Consider the following 14774-nt stretch of genomic DNA (forward strand, 5'->3'; position numbering starts at 1 on the left):
GTGTCAGGGCAGGCTCAGGTTGGATCTCAGGGAAAGGTTCTTCCCCCAGAGGCTGGTTGGGCACTGCCCAGGCTCCCCAGGGCAGTGGGCACAGCCCCAAGGCTGCCAGAGCTCAGGGAGGGTTTGGCTGATCCTCTGGGGCACAGGGGGTGACTCTTGGGGCTGGGCCTGTGCAGGGCTGAGGGTTGGACTCCAGGATCCTTGGGGGTCCCTCCCAGCTCAGCACATTCTGGGATTCCGGGATTCCAGCAATGCATTCTGCCAAAACTTCCCTCAGAAGTTCAGGGTGCTGATGTCTGGTATCCACAGGTGATTTTTCTCTATCCTTCTCTTTCAGTGGGGTGATACCTGAATCTGACAAAGGACTGTAACTGTCCCCTCCCTGCCCTTTGCCCCTAAGGTGACACGTGGGCTCCTTAATCCAACAGCAGCATTCTTGGCAACCTTGAACCTCTCCTGTGGGTTGTGCTCAATCCAGGAGGTCTATAAGGCAGGTTTATTTTAGGTGACAGCTGTTGCACCTTTCCAACGGGTTCTCTGTGGCACTTGTTCTCCAGAGGAGCTGAAGGCGCCGCTGGAGGAGTACGTGAACAAGAGGTACCCGGGGCTGGTGAAGGTCGTGCGCAACCAGAAGAGGGAAGGTCTGATCCGAGCCCGGATCGAAGGCTGGAAAGCTGCCACGGGCCAGATCACGGGATTTTTCGATGCCCACGTGGAGTTCACTGCTGGCTGGTAGGTGCTCAACCCCAGGTTCTTGGTTGGAGGGGGTGTGATGAATCAACCAAGGGCCAGTGCATTGTTTTGTGAGGATGTGTCCTTGCAGAATGACAGACAGTCCTTTGGCTGTTAATTCCTTCTGTATGGAATGGCCGCTGATAAGGAATGATGGGAGCATACAAGGAAAACAGTGACAGCATCAGGGAATGGCTGGAGCTGTGTCAGGGCAGGCTCAGGTTGGATCTCAGGCAAAGGTTCTTCCCCCAGAGGCTGGTTGGGCACTGCCCAGGCTCCCCAGGGCAGTGGGCACAGCCCCAAGGCTGCCAGAGCTCAGGGAGGGTTTGGCTGATCCTCTGGGGCACAGGGGGTGACTCTTGGGGCTGGGCCTGTGCAGGGCTGAGGGTTGGACTCCATGATCCTTGTGAGTCCCTCCCAGCTCAGCACGTTCTGAGATTCTGTGAAAACCTTCCCTTGCCCTTGTTTCCTCTCATCCTTCTCAATTCCCTCCCTTTTTGCACTTTCCCTGCTCCCTGGTTCCATTTTTCGGGATGATTTCCCATTTGCTTAGCCTTAAGTAATTTCTGTAGGTTTAAGAAAGCCCAATCACAAGGGACTGAAGGAGAAAGTGTTTCCCATTTCCATGCCCTTTGAAGCTGGATCCCAGTGGGGAAGGCTCAGATGCTTTGGATTGATTTGTTTCCTCTGCTGCTGGGAATAAGTGCAGAGGTGCAGAAGCAGCAAAAGGTGTCTCTTAAGGATTTTTTTTCAGAGAGGTTCGAAACATTTGAGCTCAACTGGCTTAAGGTTGAATCTATATCATGACAGGAGCCTGAGAGGGATTTTTTTTTTCCTTTAACCAAGTGTAAGAAGTAAATGGTCCATGTTTGTGGAAGAAGCCAGAGTTCTGCACAGTTATTGACTTTGTAACAATGGTGCAGCTGAAGGGTGTCCTTAGGAGCTGTCTCCTGTGTTGATATCTGTATTCCCAGCTGAACATTCCTCTCTCCAGGTCACTAAGCCCTCACACCTGATTTTATTGATCTACTGAGGAAGCTCCTATTTACTGAGCTCTTGAAGCCTCTTTTCTAGGGGTAGAGAGGAGGTGTTTCTGCAGGGTGGCTTGACTGCCTCTGGTCTTTTGTACCCACTGCTGGAGACACCAAGAGTGCAGGTTACCCCTTGTGTTGGCAGAGGGAGCCCAGGGCAGATGGGGGCTGAGCACAACCCCCTGCTCTGAACATGTCTGAGTGTCTGAACATGTCTGAGTGTCCCAGAGCTGAATTTGGTTGCTGCAGAGTCATCAAACCATATCCCTTCAGACAGTCCTGCTTTCAAGAATTTACCTTGTTCTTCTCAGGGAAATGGGGTTTGGATCTGGGGGAAGTCTGGACTAGTTCAGGCATGGTTTGAACAAAGCATGTCCTTCATGGCCTTGCTTTCCAGAAGGGAAGGTTTCAAGCCAGGCTTCCCAGCCTGGGGATCGTGTTTTCATCCAACACAAGGAAGCCATGGAGCTGTTGGTCCATATGAGGACCACAAAGGTGCTCTGAGGGCTGGGGGACAGGCAGAGAGAGCTGGAGTTACTCAGCCTGGAGGAGAGAAGGCTCTGAGGAGACTGAAGAGCACATTCCAGTACCACAGGGAGCCTCCAAGAAAGCTGGAGAGGGACTTTTGAGGAGTGACGGGACGAGAGGGAAATGGCTTCCCACTGCCAGAGGGCAGGGTTAGGTGGGATATTGGGAACAAACTGTATGGAGGCTACAGTGCCCAGCTGCAAGTTCTGGGAGGAATTCACACTCTCTTCTGTGCTTTGCTTCAGGGCCGAGCCGGTGCTTTCCCGGATCCAGGAGAACCGGAAGAGGGTCATCCTGCCCTCCATAGACAACATCAAGCAGGACAACTTCGAGGTGCAGCGCTACGAGAACTCTGCCCACGGGTACAGCTGGGAGCTGTGGTGCATGTACATCAGCCCCCCCAAGGACTGGTGGGACGCTGGGGACCCCTCCCTGCCCATCAGGTACGTCCTGGAGTCTGGAGGAGGCTCCCTGTCCATCAGCAGTGGGATAATCCGGGAGCTGGAGGAGCCTCCGGGAAAGGTGGGGAGGGATTTTTTACAACAGCTCGAAGTGACAGGGCAAAGGGGAACAGCTTCAGCCTGACAGAGGGAAGGGTTAGGGGGGCTGTTGGGAAAAAGTGCTCCAAGGGCTGGAGCCCCTCTGCTCTGGAACCAGGCTGGGAGAGCTGGGAGTGTTCACCTGGAGAAGAGAAGGATCCAGGGAGACCTGAGAGCCACTTCCAGGGCCTAAAGGGGCTCCAGGAGAACTGGAAAGGGACTTGGGACAAGGGGTAGAGGGACAGGACAGAGGGAATGGCTTCCTACTGCTACGGGGCAGGGATAGATGGGATATTGGGAAGGAATTGTTGGCTGTGAGGGTGGGGAGGCCCTGGCACAGGTTGCCCAGAGAAGCTGTGGCTGCTTCTGGATCCCTGGGAGTGTCCAAGGGCAGGTTGGATGGGGCTTAGAGCAACCTGGGCTAGTGGAAGGTGTCCCTGCCCATTGCAGGGAGTGGAAGGATGTGATCCTTAAGGTCCCTTCCAACCCAAACCATTCTGGGATTCCATGAAATGCAGGGAGATGAAGGGAGGAAGCCACCTTGGGGTTGGGAGAGTGTCATAACCCCTGGCAGCTCAGAGAGGCTGTGACACAGCCAGGAAGGGTTTGGGAGGGTGAAGGGATCTGGAAAAGCAAGAGCACTGGGGAAGTGTAGGAACTGTGGAGATTTGTGTAGTCTGGTGTTTTGCTGCTTCTGACAGAGTGGCTTTGCCTTAATGAGAGTGTTAAGTTTGTGCAAATCCTAAGGAATGAAGTGATTATTCCTGTGTCATGGATTGAGTGTGGATTCATGAATGCAGCACTGTGTTTTCATGAATGGGAAGTCCTGCTCCTCTCAAGGCAAACTTGGGGAAAAATGTGTCTTGTGTTGTTCTGTATCAGAAGTGCTGCTGTGACCAGCAGTGGTTTCTGGCCAGGTGGATAAGATCCACCTGGATCCTAACTTGGATTGTATGGACAGGGAAAGAACAGCTGCAAATGTGCAAATCCCCACCTGACTGGAATCCTGAACCAAAATATCTGTGCTTTGCTCAATGACATAATCCCTGGAAGCTGAAATCAGGTCTATTCCCATTTACACAGAGACCTTTTTTATTCCTTTTGGCTCCTGTGTTCCAGACAGCAAATTCAGCCATCAGAGGAGGAACTGACAGTTTATTCTGGACAGGAATCAAGCCTTTGACAAATAAACAGTTAATTTAACCAAGTGCAAGCTACTGGGGTTGTTAAAGGAGAGGCTGGGTGGCTGGGGCTGGCAGGAGGTGGGTGTGAGGGGTGTGCTGGTGGCAGCAGCTCCTTGACCCCAGTGCCCAGACTGGGGCCTCTGGAGGATCATACAAGTGGATCATTTCTGTTGGGATGAACCTTTCTCAGCCAGTGGATGTAACAGTCAGTAAAGACTTGGGAGGGAAGAACAACCTCTCTTACTGACTGAAGTGCCGCGTTTGGGAGAAACAGGAAAGCTTTGGCAGATGGAATGTCCCCTGTGACTGTGACACCACCCTGGAGCTTGCTGGGCTTCAAAAACCACCAAATAAAGTGCACTGAGGAAACTGGGCCCCCCCAGTGTGACATTTAAATATCTGGCAGGACCTTGTGCCCCGTTGTCCTCCAAGAACGGGGTTGAGTTTGCTTGCTGGCGCTCGGGGAGCGGCCGAGGACAAGCTGTGGCAGAGCCAGCTGGGGAGGGACGGGTTGGGTCGTGGAATTTGGTGTTTGATGGCAGAGGGGATGGGAAGGGACAGAGACAGGCAACACTGATCAGCTGGGGAGGAGGAGAAGAGCTGTGGGGAGCTGAAGGGTTGGATGAGCCCCGAGAGGTGGAGTGGGGAGGTCAGTCCTTAGTGCAAGGAGGGGTGGGATCTTTAGGACAAGGCTGTGCCCCAGGCTGCCCAGAAATGAACCAGTTCACAGGTTACCTGTGAGCCAGGAGTGTAAATGGGGTCACAGGGGTGTTGGACACTCCCATGTGACTCCAGATCTGCCAACACACTTGTTTTCCTTGGTTCAGAGCTGAGAACCAGCAGGAACTACAAGCTCTGACCAAGTGCTGCCTCAGGGTTTTATCTACTGCTGTGGAAGGGAAGGGTTTGCTGTGGGAGTTGTTTCTCTTGGGCAGAATGTCACAATGGGTTGTTCTGGGGCTTGTTTTGTCTTTAAAAATACCTGTAGATGGTGCTAAAATGTGGACAGGACATGGAGTTGTGTGTTTCTGCATTTAAACTGGTTGCAAACAGTCACTGCTTAGGAGCAGCTGGGAGGTGTGAGGGGTTTCTCACTCTTCTCTGAGGTTCCTGCAACCTTTCTGCACCCTCTGCATCCCTTTTTGGAGACAACCTGAGGGCAGGTGATGCCCCATCATCCCCATGTAACCCTGAGGGTCTCCCTGATGAGTTGAACCACCAGGAATTAGAGGTTGTGGAGACACCTGAGTGGCAGCAACAAGGCTGGATGTTGTGGTTTCCACTTGGACCGTGTTGAAGGCATCTGGGATGTGGATCTGTGGATGCTGCTGCTCGAGGCCACAGGGAATCAGGGCTTGGGGGCTCCAGGGATTCGGGGTGGAAGGAGCTGCCTCAGGAAAGGGCTGCTCTGAGCAACCCAGTAACCTCCCAGCCATGTTAAATAATTAAAGAGCTGACTAAAATAACCTTGTTAGCATGCACTGGGGAGAGGGTTATGAGAAAGATAAATGGGTGGTGTCCACAACAAAAAGCTAATGAAAAATGCTGTCTCATTGCCTTACGTTGTGTAACCACATATGGCCCAGAATAAATGAGCACAGTTATTTTTTTGTCGTGTGATGCAATGAAAACTCTGCACTTTATAGCAATATTTGCATGGAAGGGATACCAGTGCAGTGCTCCATGTAATTATGCATGGGATTAGAGGAAATTTGGAAATTATAGTCTACAGAGGTACATTAGTTTTTTCAGAGATGTTTTAGGATGAAAGAGTGGGAGGGAAGCAAAGCAGTTTATTCCTTATTTTTGGCTTTACTCTCTGAGTGCTTGGGGATTGTGGCAGCCCCAGGAGGAGCTCCCCTGCTCCCCAGCCTGTCTGTGAGCCCAGGAGGGTCAGCCCTGACCAAATATGTGGCAGCAGGACTGGAGACAGAGAGAGGGTGAATGTGTTAGGAGGCAATTTTCTCTCCTGGATAATTCACTAGATATAATTATATATCCAGGCAGAAAGAGCTGATGGCATCTAAAATATGGCCCAGTCTCAAACTGGCTCCAGGCTCCAACTTTATCCAATAATTTCCCTACAAGAAATAGCCTCTCTTAATGCCTGGGGTGGATGCTGTGTAATACCTGGAGTCTGTAATACATCCTCAGTTGGATTTTTTTCCCATTAACATTTGAAATCCTGATACACAAAGATCCCTCAGTCTTAGCACTCAGTTGGGCCTGATTTCACAGCCAGGCTTTCCTTGCCAGGCTCTCTGTCCAGAAGATAAAACTGTGATTACAGGGTAATGGATCATGTGTAAATTAGTTCTCCCACAGGAGGCAGACAGTGAGTGACATTTGAAATGGTCACCACACATCCTGACCTTCATCAGCCTCAGCTCTGGCAGAGCTGTTTGGTTTTCCTGGGTCAGATGGTGCTGGGGTGGGTGTGGGACTGAACCTGTGCTTCAGTTAGTACCTGGATGTGCTTTGCTGCAGGAGATGTAGCCAGGATTTATCCAGCCCTTTGTTATTAATGATATAAATTGGTCAGAGTTTGCTGAGAGTCCAGAAAACCTGTGAGTCCCCAAAAATGGAAGAAAGCTGATGCTTTCAGTGTCCTGTGGGAAATCCAAAGGAGGCCTTTGGAAATGCTGGGAAGTTGCAGGTTGGTGACCTGGTCTCGGGGTATCCTGGGGAGGGATCTGCTTTCTCAGCTTCTCCAGGAATGATTCATTGCTTACCTGACAGAACAGGAGCTTTCTGGGGGGGGGCTTCTTGGGTTCTGGTGCAAACCCAGTGCCAGCAGTTCTTCTGCCTGACCTGCTGAGTTCCTGCTGCAGCAGGGCTGGTCAGAAAGGGGCTGTGGAGAAGTTTCTGATCTCTGGAAGATTTGCAACTGGATGTGCAGGTTGTGCTTCAGCCTCCTGGTTTATAATTCTGTGGGTGAGGTGTTGGTGGCTCCGGGGGTCTTATTCAGGGAAACAATGAAATGCACTCCTACATCTGTGTCTGTTCAGGAAGCAGGGAGGGCATATTGAGCAGCCTTGGGGACGAGGGACACTTCCCTGAGCATGGAAATCGGGGTGGTCACACTTTTCTGCAGGTTCTGAATCTTGGATCTTTGCTGCTTGTCCATCACCAGTGCTGTGACCACACTGTTACCAAAATCACAGGATCTTTAAGGTTGGAAAAGCTCTCCAGGATCATCAAATCCAGTGTTGAACCAAGTACCCCCTTGTCCACTAAACCACAGAATGATTAAGGTTGGAAAAGCTCTCCAAGACCATCAAATCCAACTCTGCACCAAGTACCCCCATGGCCAATAAACCACATGGTGAGAGGCCACATCTCCTTGTTTTTTGAACCCTCCCAGGGGTGGTGACTCCACCACCTCCCTGGAGAGGTTAGATGGATTCTTTACAAATTCCTGACTTTCTCTTTGTGTTTTCCACACTTGGCTGGGCAGAGCAGTGCAGTCAAAGAGGAAAAAGCATTTCTGAATAGCTCTGTTAGTGAACAACCTCCCAGAACGTGCTGGGGCTCAAGGAGAAGTCCTCAGGTGACTTTGGAGTTGCCAAGAAGCCTCTTTCCAAGCACACCAGTGTGTGGATGCCAGCTGGGAGGGTAAATTGGATTTTGGATAGGGCTGTGCTGCAGCTGCTTTATGTGGCACTTAATCTTTACTGGTGTTGGAAAACAAAAGCTCATTTAATTAGTATTAAGATCACTGTGAGGAGCAAATGGGGTCTGAGAGTTATGGATTGTGAAAGAATAGAAAGGCTGTTGGTTTGGGGCTTTTCTAAAGATGAAAATAATTTGAATTAACCCACCGGATTCCCTGTTACCTCAGCCTCCCAAATGCTAATGAATTTGTGCTTGCAGTGCACTTAGGAAGGAGCAAACCCTCCTCCTGGTTGTGTAAATGGTGCACAGGTTGAGAGGGGACAAACAGAGGGGGTTGAGGTTATTGGACACGACATGGGAGTGGAGAGAAGGTGCCTGATTCTGCTGCTTAAAAAAATGCTTGTGCTCGATCACAGACCTCAGATGGGGTTGAGTGTCCCACTCTGGTGCTCTGCCTTTCATTTGTGGTAAGAGCAGAGGGATTTGTGGTGATATTTCATGGTTTTTCATTTATTAATTTAGTTTCTAATTCCAGAAACCACTAGCTATTGATTTTTCCGTGGGGTTTCCTGCAGCCATCATCCCACAATGGCATTCAAAAGCCCACAAACTCGGTGTTTTCTTTATTTTAATTAAATAAATGGTGTGTTTCTTGCCTCTTTTAGTTTAACCCCGAGGCTTCTTTCAGACAGCTGTTACAGCCTGAGACTTTTGTCCATATGGGATGTGCTTGAACTCTGAAATAACCACAGGAGTTAAAGAGCTCTTGGGAATAACCTCTACAGCCACACAAAATGATGGAAGTGGATCTCTGTGCCTGGGACAACTTTGCAGGGCACAGCAGCACATCAAACCCTCAAGAACAGGTTTTTTTAGTCAGGGTTTCTTCATTTCTTCTAGATATTTTCACCACCAGTGGGGTGCTCAGCAGGGCAGTTCAGCAGGAGGAATCCAGCAACTGGTGGTGTGTGAGGAAAAGGCAGAATTTCAGGGATTACATCCTGGGTTTCTGGTGGTTTGGTTTGAAAAAACTCTCAAACCATTTGTACAAAATGCTGAATATTTCTTTTCGATTCGTCCCTCCTGGCTTTGGCATCTGCAAACTGCAGGAAGATTCCCGTTGCAGATTCCCATTTCTGTATGGAGACAGTTGGAAATTCTCACTCTTCTGGTGTAGCTGCTTGGGAAGTCCAGGGGAAAAGTGATTTCTGGAGAAGCCAGAGGGGGGGCGGTGATGATAATTTGTGTTTGGAAGCCTCACCTGGTGTGTCTGGGGAGATACTGGTGTGCAGGTGTTGGATTGGAGGGGTGGGATGAGTTGGATTGGTGGGATGTGTTGGATTGGAGGGGTGGGATGAGTTGGATTGGTGGGATGTGTTGGATTGGAGGGGTGGGATGAGTTGGATTGGTGGGATGTGTTGGATTGGAGGGGTGGGATGAGTTGGATTGGTGGGATGTGTTGGATTGGAGGGTGGGATGTGTTGGGATGAGTTGGAGGGATGGAATGAGTTGGGATGAGTTTGATTGGAGAGATGGAATGAGTTGGATTGGAGGGATGGGATGAGTTGGATTGGTGGGATGAGTTGGATTGGAGGGATGAAATGAGTTGGGATGAGTTTGATTGGAGAGATGGAATGAGTTGGATTGGAGGGATGGAATGAGTTGGATTGGTGGGATGTGTTGGATTGGAGGGGTAGGATGTGTTGGATTGGAGGGATGGAATGTGTTGGGATGAGTTGGATTGGAGGGATGGAATGTATTGGATTGGAGGGATGGGATGAAATGGATTGGAGGGATGGAATGTTGGATTGGAGGGATGGAAGGTATTGGATTGGAGGGATGGAATGTATTGGATTGGAGGGATGGGATGTGTTGGATTAGAGGGGTGGAATGTGTTGGGATGAGTTTGATTGGAGGGGTGGGATGTGTTGGATTGGAGGGATGGGATGTGTGTGAATGTCCCAACAGCTGCACAACATTTATGAAGCTCTTTAATGACTCCCTATAAAATTTCAATCAAACCCAGAGATAAAATGATGGTACTGGGGGTCTGCCCCAGCCTCTAAAGTCCCTTTCCCTGAGCAGGTCAAAGGAAGCAAAGCTCTGTGTTTACTCCAAATCTTTATTTTCCTTGAGGGCTGATTCTCCTCCACACCCTGTTCTGGCTGCAGTTTCATGTCCAGGGCACAGAGAATGGTTTGAAAGTCTCTGAAAACAAATTTGTTTCCAATAGAAGAATCATGGAATGGTTTGGGTTGGAAGGGACCTTAAAGCCCATCTCATTCCACCCCTGCCATGGGCAGGGACACCTCCCACCAGCCCAGGCTGCTCCAAGCCCCGTCCAACCTGGCCTTGTAGAAAAGAAATGGAGAGATTTCTTTTTCATCAATGTTTAGTTGATGGCAGTGTCTTGTTTGGGCTCAGAGAGGGAAGATTTAAGTCAGAATCACAACCTCAATAACTTTGTCATCCATCTCCAGATTGAATTAAAACCATCAAGTGCTTTACCAGCTTCAAAAGTACTTTGAGAAGAACATCTTCAGTTTTTTCAGTCTGGGTGTTCCTTTCAGTGGTGAGGAGTTTTTTTGATGATTTGAGGCCACACATTAAAAAAAACCCTTTAAATTGACTCTCTTGATTTTTATTTTAAGAGTACTGGGGAGATGTGATCTTTAACTCTCTGCACAAAGTGACTTTCACTCGCTAATGCACTAATTTTAAGCTCTTTAACTTCATGGAGATTCCCTGTGGTGTGAGAAACCTGGATGTGTCGGGGCTCAGGTTGCTGCTGTTGGGCCTTTTTATGATGAATCCTTCATCTGGTCCTGTTTAATGTCACATAATTTAGTGCAAAACGTAAAAGGAGGGTGTCTAATAATCCGTGGTGGTGTCAGGATTTACAAGGTGAAGATTTTATGTCTCTACCTGAAAGACTGTAAAGCCCCTGCTGGGGGGGCACCTGAGGTTTAAGCACCTGGAGCTGGTTGGGAGCAGCCCGGGGCATGTCCAGCTCTCTGGATTTTCCTTGGGATTGGCTGCATCCAAAAGCAGGGGTGATCCAAACCTTGCTGAAACATGGCAAGGCTCCCCCTGACCGCCAGGGTTTGGGGGAGGGCCCTCCAAGCCTCGGGGTTTTCCTGTGGAGTGGAGCAGAGCTTCTGGAGCAGAGGGGCAGTGTTGGGGCAGCTCTGGGTGTCCTGGCCAGTGTTGGCTTGGAGACACAACAGAGGGACCCACGTGGGCTTGTCCTGGGCTGGTTTGGCCAAGTGACCTTGAACAGGCAGTGTTTGTGCAGTTTTTAGGCAGGACATCTTGGAGCACGGGCTGGGATTTGGGTTCAGTGTTAAATAGAGGGATGTGCCCTGCCTGGGATGGAGGAGATCCATCCCTTGGATCCTGATCCTTTAGGGCAGCCTGGAGCAGATTGAGCCCCCTCACAGCCTTGAGTGGAGGCTTGTTTTCTTCAAAACAATGTGATTGTCCCACTCTGCTCTGGGGGGACCAGGGACAGCAGCCAGGGAATGGCTGGAGCTGTGTCAGGGCAGGCTCAGGTTGGATCTCAGCCAAAGGTTCTTCCCCCAGAGGCTGGTTGGGCACTGCCCAGGCTCCCCAGGGCAGTGGGCACAGCCCCAAGGCTGCCAGAGCTCAGGGAGGGTTTGGCTGATCCTCTGGGGCACAGGGGGGGACTCTTGGGGCTGGGCCTGTGCAGGGCTGAGGGTTGGACTGATGTTCCTTGGGGGTCCCTCCCAACCCAGGATATTCTGTGACTATAATTCTGTAAACCCACCACTCTTTGCCAAATCCAAGGTGTTATTCCAAGTAAAACTTTAAGTCCTCCTTCAAGCACCACTCAAAGGAGCTTCTTCCTGAAGAGCATTAAAGAGTGGACAATGGATATTGAGCTTGTCCCTTCAGGAGGAGACCACAGGGTGAAGGGAGCAAATTCTCCTTCCTGAAGGGAGCCATAATTTATAGAAATGGATTATATTACCATAATATATTGGTGTAAAATGTTAATATAATCCATTTCTATAAAGAAAACCATGCTGGTCACACTGGAACCATTTCTTTATGTTTTTAAATCTTTGCATAAGAGAATTATTTTGATTAAAGGAAAAAAAAAATCATGCTTCTGCTTTTTAAAAAAAATACACTGACAGAACCTTTAATCTGAGCCCAAGTCACAAAAACAGCCAGAGTTGTTTTAGAAAAGGAAAGAGTAAACAGGATTTGGCCATTAATTTGTGAAGGGTTTTGATTTTTCAGAGGCATTAAAGAGACAGAAAAGATGGGTGTTGAATTATTTAACAATTGCTTGGAAAATTAAGCTTCAGAGAGCCTGTTTGCACTGAAATAATCTTATTAATGAAAACAAAACAATCTGGGGCAACACCAATATATGGAGCTGGTACCCTGCTGCCTGAAGTGTTTCAGAATGGGCCATGAAGTGATTTTGGAAGTCAGAGCCCAGCAGAGCCTTCCCTGTGGTCTGTTCACACTTGCCCAGGAGGAAGCTGCTGCTGGTGGGTTAATACAAACATATTTTCTCTCTAAATCCAAAGCAGAGGGGAAAAAATACACCAGAAGGAGTTGGGGGAATTTGGCTTTTTGATTTTTTTTTTCCCTTTGGCAGATGGCATTTAAGTGATTTATTGGCCACAGCCAATCTATTCTCATCAGAAAGCAAGTATTTAATGACTTTGAGGTGGGTTTTCAAAACAAAGGAGTGATAATGGAGCCGATTGTCCTCGGTGACAAACTAAAACAGCCCCTCATCAAACAGACTTTAAAGAGTGTTTGAGAGCCAGTGCTGAGGGCTGTGATTTCCTTTCATGTGCACTTTAATTCACTGTCCTTTGCAGCCAGTGGTGCATAAATAGGCAGAGATTAAATTAAAGGAAAAATAGATCCTTGTTATCATCCTCGTGGGCTGGAGCAATAAGTGATGCTCTGGGAGCTCCCAGCTGGCTCTGCCCTGGAGCACGGGAGGCTTTTACAAACTATCCCACTCTGTCCCTGCCCAGAGCCCCGAGTCGATGCTCTGTGCTGGATGTCTGAGTGAAATCTTGTCGAGGTTACACCTCAAAATGCTCTCCTGGTGTTTGTAACACGTGTACACACAGGTGGGAGCAGCCAGAGCCATCCCTCCCCATCCCGGGGCTCCAGGGCAAAGGAGTTTGGAAATCTGCAAGTGGAAAAAGCTGAGGAAGGGCAGTTTCCACATTCCTGATGGTCTGTGAGACACCCCCACCTGCAGAGCTGCCTCCAGAGCAGATCCAGGGGAGGCCACGGAGATGCTCCCAGGGCTGGAGCCCCTCTGCTCTGGAGCCAGGCTGGGAGAGCTGGGGGGGTTCACCTGGAGAAGAGAAGGCTCCAGGGAGAGCTGAGAGCCCCTTGCAGGGCCTAAAGGGGCTCCAGGAGAGATGGAGAGGGACTGGGGACAAGGGATGGAGGGACAGGACAAGGGGGAATGGCTTCCCACTGCCAGAGAATGGGTTTAGATGGGATATTGGGAAGGAATTGTTGGCTGTGAGGGTGGGGAGGCCCTGGCACAGGTTGCCCAGAGAAGCTGTGGCTGCCCCTGGATCCCTGGAAGTGTCCAAGGCCAGGTTGGAGCAATCTGGGCTAGTGGAAGGTGTCCCTGCCCAGGGCAGGGGGTGGAACGAGATCATCTTTAAGTCCCTTCCAACCCAACCCACTCTGGGATTCTGTGATCTCTGGGGGTGCCCCCACCCTGCCCCCACCTCCTGGTGTTTGGGGAAGAAAACTCAGTGTATCAAAAAGTTGATGTTTGCTGCTTTCTGTGTCCAGACTGGCCCTTGTACAGCCCTCGGTGGAGTTACATGAGCTGGGCCCCTTCCCAGGACAGCCTGAGGGCAGGAATTGTCAGTGCCCAGGAATTGTTGGCATTCATATGGAAATGAAGACACACAGGAACATGTTTTAGTTCCAGTTTTTTGAGGCTCCAGAATGCAGCTCTTGTCAGTGCCTCTGCAGGGTGGTACCTGGGGCCTGGCTCTGCCCCGTGGGGGGAGAGGCTGCCTACCCAAAAATCCCCATTTGTGGGTGCTTTGCAGGTGAGCTGCTGGTCCTAAAGGGGGAACATCAGCCCTGCTGATCCTGCAGGGTTTGCTGAGGTGCTGGGTCACCTCTGCTCACACTTCCCTCACCACAAGCTCCAGAGCTTTGGCTCATGTTGTGAATCCTGCCTGCAGAGAGGATGGGGTGGGGAGGAGTCCTCACAGCAAAGTGAGATTTTTGAGGTCTCCTAGTCAAAACCTGCTGTGCTTCCAGTCCCAGGAGGAGCTGGGCAGAGCAAAAACCTGTTCCAGGGAACCCCGAGGCTGGATCTGTGCTGTGATGGGAAGGCTGGTGCTTCTCTGCAGGGCCCCGTGGTGGTGAATGAAACCCTTTGCTCAGGTCCCAGGTGCCCTAGAGCTGCTCTGCTCCTCACAACACCAGCAGGTCCCTGCTAAGGAGGTTGTTCTCAGCTTCACCTGACCAGTGCTCACTTTGCTCTGATTAATGCCAGGGCAGACTCACCTTTCTGGGGGGAGAAGGATCTGCCTCAAGCCTGAGGCAGCAAAGGAATTATGTGTCTGTAAGGAGGGCTGAGGCTGGATTTGCCCCAGGCTTTCTGTGCTGTGGGGAGCCTTGCAGCCCATCCCCTCCTTCTTTAGTCCTGGCTTTAAATTTGCAGGTGTTTGGGCAGTAGGACTGGTCTCTGTTCAGCCAGCACAGCCCCGAGCACTGGCTGATAGTGTGACATCCTTCCCCTTCCTTACCCTTTCTGCACTCTCTGTGCTTTCCCTTTCAGGAAAAAAAATGTGTCTTGGGAGGGGGATAAAATAGGCAGCCATGAAATATTTAGGTGAACAGATGTCAGTGGCTTTGCCTCAGAGTTTGTAATTGGAGCAAACTGGGCTGAATGGGAGAACTGGGCACCTCCTGATTGCCTTCTCACACTCCCTGTTCAATGTTGCTTCCTGTCAAGTCCAGCTCTGGGAGAAGAAAGCAGCTGACAGGTTTCCCAGTGGAAATTCTCCACAATTGGGATTTAATGGCCACAGGATCTCACGTTTCTGGCTTCTTTTTTAAGGGAAAAAAGTTATTTTTTTTTTCCTTTTGCAATGGCAGAAATGTTT

The 14774-nt window shown here is 50.1% G+C and overlaps 2 protein-coding genes across 2 annotated transcripts in view; both read left to right on the forward strand.

Moving 5' to 3' along the window:
- Positions 1-14774, forward strand: part of AUTS2 (activator of transcription and developmental regulator AUTS2) — a 1122443-nt gene that overhangs the window by 932010 nt on the left and 175659 nt on the right. The window lies entirely within an intron of this gene.
- The window catches only part of GALNT17 (polypeptide N-acetylgalactosaminyltransferase 17), a 217753-nt gene that overhangs the window by 89690 nt on the left and 113289 nt on the right, over positions 1-14774 (forward strand). The window contains exons 4-5 of the mRNA XM_064677617.1: positions 558-732; positions 2537-2734. Coding sequence (XP_064533687.1) covers positions 558-732; positions 2537-2734 — 373 coding nt within the window. The remainder of the gene's footprint in view (positions 1-557; positions 733-2536; positions 2735-14774) is intronic.

Source organism: Pseudopipra pipra, chromosome 21 (genome assembly GCF_036250125.1).
Source record: "Pseudopipra pipra isolate bDixPip1 chromosome 21, bDixPip1.hap1, whole genome shotgun sequence".
NCBI classification, from domain to species: domain Eukaryota; kingdom Metazoa; phylum Chordata; class Aves; order Passeriformes; family Pipridae; genus Pseudopipra; species Pseudopipra pipra.